At 33.6% G+C, this 5,838-nt stretch overlaps 1 protein-coding gene across 2 annotated transcripts; it reads left to right on the forward strand.

Annotated features, from left to right (window-relative positions):
* Positions 1–1,665: 1,665 nt before the first annotated feature.
* Positions 1,666–4,886, forward strand: LOC130948024 (spliceosome-associated protein 49). 2 transcript variants are annotated; one of them, XM_057876736.1, is made up of 5 exons: positions 1,666–1,891; positions 2,847–2,970; positions 3,661–3,872; positions 4,194–4,356; positions 4,495–4,886. In XM_057876736.1, the coding sequence occupies exons 2-5, from the start codon at positions 2,937–2,939 to the stop codon at positions 4,623–4,625; spliced, it is 540 nt and encodes a 179-aa protein (XP_057732719.1). In that variant the 5' UTR covers positions 1,666–1,891; positions 2,847–2,936; the 3' UTR covers positions 4,626–4,886. The 2 variants fall into 2 exon arrangements, with proteins under 2 accessions (XP_057732719.1, XP_057732720.1); XM_057876737.1 differs by having other exon boundaries at positions 4,209–4,356.
* Positions 4,887–5,838: the final 952 nt, after the last annotated feature.

A 5,838-nucleotide genomic window follows, 5' to 3' on the forward strand; every position in this document is an offset into this window, starting at 1 on the left:
AAATCTATCTACGAAACAACGAAATTGAGTTGTACCCATGAAAGATCAGTTCCGTACAACAAAACTATTTAAACCCTACAAAATTACCTAAAAACTCCTAATTACCCTTCTTAGCCTAACCATCCTAATCCCTAACCCTTTATGGCTTTACCATAATTGAAATTCTTCCCCACCAACTCTCTTCCTCATCTACCACAACTGCTAGTACCACCGTTACCACAATCACTGCCGTCACCTCCTCCTTACCACTACCATCCTCCCCTTTTCTTCATTGGCAAAGTCTTAGCTTCTCTAAAAAATTTATCCTCATGGACAAAGAAATCGAAGACAAAACTCATCGATGAAAATGGATCTATTGTAGTTGGATGCTATGGGAAAAAATCCTCACTCCTGAAGCTGATTTAGCTCAGAAGAGCCTCAATGAAGGTGAAGAGGTGCTGTTGAAACTCCTGAAAGCATTAAAATTTTCAAGATGTTTGAGCCTTGGCTACAGAAAGAAAAAGCAATTTGAGATCAAAAGGAAGCTTTTAAAGGCTATTGAGATGCTTTTGGCAGGTCCAACAGCAATGCAATTAGTGCCGCTAAGAAATTGACTTCCATGGAGATAGGAGGTGGATAAGGAGGAGCTCGGGTTGATAAGGGCTCCCACCTCAACTCCTCTTTCGCTGTCGTTCGCCACTCCCTTTACCATGACAATTCCTTCCTCTTCGACACCAGCTCTACCCTCCTATCGCATTCTACTACAAATTCTTTGTCGTTGGAGTCAGCCATAGCCTTGTTTGCATCACTATCAGCCATTATTATCATTCTCTCGTCTTCTACAACCTTTTTCTCTGTCACTATGTTAGCTTCTTGTGACCTTGTCACTACCACTCTCTCTATAGTCTATACTGTCATTATTGCTATCTCTTTTTATCTTCTCAATCAAGATTACAAAGTTGTTAGACTCTCTTGCATGGTTGATAATGAAAATTATCAAATTAAAAAAAGTTTTATAATATGTAGGTCTTTGATTGAATTAGTCTTTAATAATTTTATGAAATTAATTATATTGTTTCTAGTATTTGCAGTGAGGATAGAGAGAAAGATAAGAAGTGAGAGAAATTATGGTTAGAAAAAGAGTAATTTAAAAATTTTAAGTAGTTTTTCAGGGTTTAGATAGTTTTGTTATTTGGAACCCATCTTTCAAAAATACAACTTTAATTTTATTTTTTCATAGGTAAATTTATAAGCGTTTAAAACTATTATAAATAAAAATGGTAGTTTATTCAAATAATTATTAGATTAATGAATCATATTTGGTAAATAGTAGTACTGAAAAATGAAAACTGAATTTCTAAAATATACTGTATATAAAACCAGTTTTAAAATTATATTTTTTATTAAAAATGGTTATAAAATTAGTTTTAATTTTTTAAATCAATTTTAAACTGATTTATTTTTTAAAATTCAGTTTTAGTTTGGTTTACGAAAAGGTGACTTCGTATACTAGAAAATATTTACTTAATTATTAACGGTTAAAAAATTAAAAGAAAGATAAAATTGAATTAATTTATTTTTTAAAAGTAAAATTAAATAAATTAAATCTTAAAGATAATTAAAAAAATAAAAAAAATAAAAAAACAAAACAACACAGAGACGGAAAAAAGGGAATGTCACGCTGGAAGAGGAAACAGGTCCACGCTCACGTCGCTTCTAGAATAATCTGGTCCTCACTGATTCTTCCTCTTCCAACCTAAGTCACGTGTCTAAAAAATTCCGAACCCTAACCCTATTGCCTAATCCCTAATTCCCCAATCCCTTCGAATTTCTTCTTCAGCTTATGTAAGTTCATTGCCGCAACCAGCAATCGCACCCCTGAATCTCCGAATGCTGTTTCGCCCTTCAACTGGTACGCAAGCTTCTTTACAATTATTCACTGTTTAGCTCAATTTGGCACTTACTTAGCTGCTTTATATTATAATTATATTGCTGTTACGCCAAGGAAAATTTGTAGGAATAGCTTTTGTGATGATTGTTGTTATTTCATTTTTTAGCATATGTGAGAAAGTTAGACTCGGCAAGACTATTAAATTAGCTTCAGTACTCCCTTTTTCTTTTTCTGCACTTTCTCTTCTTCATATAGATTGTTATAGACTTATAGGTTGTTTAAGAGCAAGTATATGAGATGTGGCATTTTGTTATTGAATTTTGCTTGGTTATTTTTTCTTCAATACTCTGTTTTCTTAACTTAAAGGAGAAATCTCACTCAAGATTGTAGTTTGTTTGTAGACTTTAGGAATGAAAATATGACTTAGAATCCAAGTTGTTATTATCAGGTAGGGTACCAATCTATAGTGAATTAACATAGATTGAGGGAGGAATGAAATGTATTTGCTTATTTAACCTTGTTAGGTTCCTAAGTATTGAAATTTCTGGCCTCAGAATGATTAAAACATATTGTAGACCTATAAATAAAGCCTTTTTCTTAGAGCTTTGTGATTTGTAGTTTGTACCCTGAGATCTTGTCAGGGTAATTTAATAATCACCTACTAGTAAAAGAAGGGTTGAAAGAAACTCTCATAATCTAGATTCAGAATTTCGTTTATTCTTCCTGTATTTGATGTGCTTACTTAAAAATAAAATTTAAAGGGGAAAAAAACCTTTTTCTCCCATAATTTTTATGAGAATAGATTGCAGAAATTCTATTAATGTTATATGCAACGTTATTTATTTACTTGAACTTCAGTGTGCTGCCTGCAATGATCAAACTCTTTGTTTACTTTACTGATTGCTAAAATCTTGAATACAACTTAAGTCTCTATTAAGAATTTGGTGTTCCCTTTTTTATTTATTTTTTCCTCCAGGTTGTGTGGTATTATTTTGCTGCTGGTTCACTTGTGCTAAATTTTGAGGTTCCCGTGTGCCAGGGCTTGGCATTATATTTAGATACAGTTATGTCCGGCAATACTAATTGCACTGTTTACATAGGTGAGCTCACTAATTTTCCTTCTCTTCAATCTCTTCTGCATCTTTGCACCCAATCTGTTGTGAAATAGGTTGCCTGAGTGTGGCTTTTTGAAAATGTAATTCTTGATTAAAGTGAGATAACTTTTCCATTTGGAAATACATGGGACTTGTGTGTCATTTATGTACTCAACAATAATGCATTTGGCAGGAGATTTTGTTGGGTTTGTGTCACTGTGGAAAATTAACTGACAGTTGGTTAGAAGCTTGCTTGTTCAAATGCCCTTCATAGTTGTTTACATCTTGATATGTTTCTCTTTTGATGAGTGGATGATTTGTTTTACGAAGTTTTTTTCTGACACTTTCCTATAAAATGCATTATATCTCCTTTCTCTTTTAGTTTGTTAAGTTATTAATCTATGTAGAAAAGTCAATCAATTAATGCAAATGATTCTATAATAAACATGCTTCCCAAATTATGTTTGGATGATCTGTTGTGCAATACAGTGTGACAATGGAAAATTATTTCTGTTATTCATAGTTACACTCAACATCTACAGTCGTGTGCCATGTTTATGCACTTTTCCATTCAATCTTGTCTGTCATATATGCTTTTTCTGTTCTGGATAGTTAGGTTTGATTGATGCTGTTTATATGTTTTTTTGTTTTACTAAAATGAGTTTTTAACATAACAATGTCTACTATTTGACTCAGGTAATCTGGATGAGAGGGTCACAGACAGAGTCTTGTATGATATTTTAATTCAAGCAGGACGAGTGGTAGATTTACATATTCCTAAAGATAAGGAATCAGAAAAACCAAAAGGCTTTGCCTTTGCAGAATATGAAACTGAGGAGATTGCGGATTATGCTGTCAAGCTTTTCTCAGGCCTTGTAACACTCTACAACAGAACACTGAAGTTTGCGGTGCGTTCTTGACATCTATGGTTTACATGTGTGGTGCCCTGGATGTTCTCAATCGCTATTAGCAATCATTAAATGTAAATTTGGCTTTGTTTTTTTCGAAAGTTCACGACTCTATTATGTATCAGCATAGTATAGGCTGTAGCTGGATATAATTTATGCTTTTTGGATGCATCCATTTCTGATACTATTCTTTGGGCCATCATATAACATGTTTGAATAGTTTTGTACATAGACTGGTGAACCATGCAGTAAAATAATAAATTCAAATTTTATAATGTAGTTATTTGTCCTGGTGTCGGGCTATGTTAATAATTTGCACAGTCTACTAAAAAACAGATATCTGGGAGAGACAAAACCCCTAACGGTTCTGCCGGAGTTACACCAACATCAAATTCTTCTCAAAGATCAAGGCCTTATCCAGTGCCGTTTAATAACTCAGAATCTGATAAGCTATCGGCACATGACCGTTTTTCGGATTATGCAGGTAACACATGCTTTCCCTCACTCTCATTGGTTTCTTGTCAGCATTGTCGTTTCAGTCGCTAGAAGTTATCTATTGGAATTTAATAATTTGCTTCCTGAACAATTGATTTTGTATTTAATTTTTCGCACCCAACGCCAGCTCCTCGTCGCCGTGTAACTGACCTACCTAGTGGGCATGGATCTTACAACAGTGGCCATGATTTTGAGTTCAGCCGTAGAGCTTTTGGGGCAACATTGGACAGCATAAGTGGTTCTAGGTCTCGCCGCTAGGATAGAAGCTAATCCCTTTAACCCATCTTAGTAGCTTGCTAATATCTTAAAAGATCAGTGAGAGATTAAGATTTCCTTAAACAAGTAGTCTTATATCTTAGTGGAATGTAAATGGGATTGTTCAATTATATATTGGAATGCAGATGCTTTAAGCACTGCCATTGTTGTAGCTGTTGTACCTATGTACTTTATCCTGGTGGAATTAGTGCTTATGAAATTGGATGATTTTAATACCATACCTTCTGGAAGAATAGTTCTGAAGATTACTGGTTTCCTGTGAATGAATGAATGACCTGGGCATTTGCTTGATTAGGGAAACTATCCAGTGTTTCCTTTAATATAGCTTGATGTATTCAATTGAAATTGATGTGTGGTATGGTTTATACCTCGATCAAGGTCCAATGAATGGTCATCTGCTATATTATTATACACTATTAGTATGATATGGTATGTTTCAGATTTTTGAAATAAAAGTTAGTCATATATTTAATTGAATGAGTATACATAGTTCTAGGAAGCAAAGTAACCTCTCTAGGTGGAATCCACCACCTTTTTCTTTATCTAAAGATTTGCAATGTTTCCTAAGATATTTTTTTTAACAATCAATACTTTTTAGCAATTGCAGTGCCCCTTGATCATTGTTTATGACTTTATGTGCAATCAGTGAGTTGGGCTGCGCATCATTGACCCCTTACATTTGGTGGGCTAATTTTTTTTATTATTGGTTGATATTTGGTGAAATTATTGCAGAAAATGGAGGTAGTGATTACTGCAGAAAGTGAAAATAATTTTTTTTTTTTCGAAAAGCAGAAAATGGAGGGGGCGAATTGATGTATTGTGAAGGCGATTTCATGTATAATAGGGGCGATTTGTAAGAAAAAACAAAAAATTCAAATGTGAGCAGGTATAAATAAGTTAGGGGACATTTTTTATATTGGATTGGTAATGGTGTTTTTCTTTATCATAGATTGTTGAGTTGTTAATATTAAATGTGGTACTATTTAATTTTGGACCATTTAATTTTTTCCTAACTTGTTAATTATAACCTGCTCATATTCAAATTTTTTATTTTTTTTCACAAATGGTCTCCACCATACATGAAATCGCCTCATCATAGTCAAGTTGCTCCCTCATTTTTTGCTTTTTTATTTTCGTCTTTTTGTTGCTTTCTACAAATCACCCATAGCATTTTCTTCATGCCTCCAATAACAAT

This window comes from Arachis stenosperma, chromosome 9, assembly GCF_014773155.1.
Source record: "Arachis stenosperma cultivar V10309 chromosome 9, arast.V10309.gnm1.PFL2, whole genome shotgun sequence".
NCBI lineage: Eukaryota > Viridiplantae > Streptophyta > Magnoliopsida > Fabales > Fabaceae > Arachis > Arachis stenosperma.

Excerpts from the sequence above, each read along its gene's own strand:
- LOC130948024 (XM_057876736.1), top strand. The coding sequence starts at position 2,937 with ATGTCCGGCAATACTAATTGCACTGTTTACATAG. Across the intron at positions 2,971-3,660 it reads TAATTGCACTGTTTACATAG|GTAATCTGGATGAGAGGGTC; the intron begins GTGAGCTCACTA and ends TATTTGACTCAG. Across the intron at positions 3,873-4,193 it reads ACAGAACACTGAAGTTTGCG|TCTACTAAAAAACAGATATC; the intron begins GTGCGTTCTTGA and ends TAATTTGCACAG.